The sequence below is a fragment of the Chaetura pelagica genome, unplaced genomic scaffold, assembly GCF_000747805.2.
Source record: "Chaetura pelagica isolate M959 unplaced genomic scaffold, ChaPel_1.0 scaffold531, whole genome shotgun sequence".
NCBI lineage: Eukaryota > Metazoa > Chordata > Aves > Apodiformes > Apodidae > Chaetura > Chaetura pelagica.
The window spans coordinates 4,250,445-4,251,491 of NW_009952362.1; the positions used below are offsets into that span (position 1 = coordinate 4,250,445).

The 1,047-nt window shown below is 62.3% G+C and overlaps 1 protein-coding gene across 1 annotated transcript in view; it reads left to right on the forward strand.

Annotated features, from left to right (window-relative positions):
* ADRB1 (adrenoceptor beta 1) overlaps positions 1 to 1,047 on the forward strand; it is a 2,842-nt gene that overhangs the window by 724 nt on the left and 1,071 nt on the right. Inside the window, 1 exon segment of the mRNA XM_010007939.1 lies at positions 5 to 1,035. Coding sequence (XP_010006241.1) covers positions 5 to 1,035 — 1,031 coding nt within the window.

Sequence of the window (1,047 nt, forward strand, 5' to 3'; positions counted from 1 at the left end):
GGAGCCGAGGTGCTGTCGCAGCAGTGGGTGGTGGGGATGAGCCTGCTGATGGCCCTGGTGGTGCTGCTGATCGTGGCCGGTAACGTGCTGGTGATCGCGGCCATCGGGCTGACGCAGAGGCTGCAGACCCTCACCAACATGTTCATCACCTCGCTGGCCTGCGCCGACCTGGTGATGGGGCTGCTGGTGGTGCCTTTCGGGGCCACGCTGGTGGTGCGGGGCACCTGGCTCTGGGGATCCTTCCTCTGCGAGTGCTGGACCTCCTTGGATGTGCTCTGCGTGACGGCCAGCATCGAGACCTTGTGCGTCATCGCCATCGACCGCTACCTGGCCATCACCTCGCCTTTCCGCTACCAGAGCCTCATGACCAGGGCTCGGGCCAAGGGGATCATCTGCACCGTCTGGGCCATCTCGGCTTTGGTCTCCTTCTTGCCCATCATGATGCACTGGTGGCGGGACGAGGACCCGGAGGCACTGCAGTGCTACCAGGACCCCGGCTGCTGCGACTTTGTCACCAACAGGGCTTATGCCATCGCCTCGTCCATAATTTCTTTCTACATCCCTCTCCTCATCATGATCTTTGTGTACCTCCGGGTGTACAGGGAGGCCAGGGAGCAGATCAGGAAGATCGACAGGTGCGAGGGCCGGTTCTATAACGCCCACACGGAGCCACAGCCACCCCAGCCCCTTCACCTCCATCACCAGCTCGTGGTCGGCAACGGCCGAGCCAACAAGCGGAAAACCTCCCACACCATGGCCATGAAGGAGCAGAAAGCCCTCAAGACTTTGGGAATCATCATGGGGGTGTTCACGCTCTGCTGGCTCCCTTTCTTCCTGGTGAACATTGTCAACGTCTTCAACAGGGACCTGGTGCCGGACGGGCTCTTCGTTTTCTTCAACTGGCTGGGCTACGCCAACTCTGCTTTCAACCCCATCATCTACTGCCGCAGCCCCGACTTTCGGAAGGCCTACAAGAGGCTGCTGTGCTGCCCCTGGCAAGCCGACCGACGGCTGCGCGCCAGCGGGGGGGGCCTGGCCCAGCTGCCC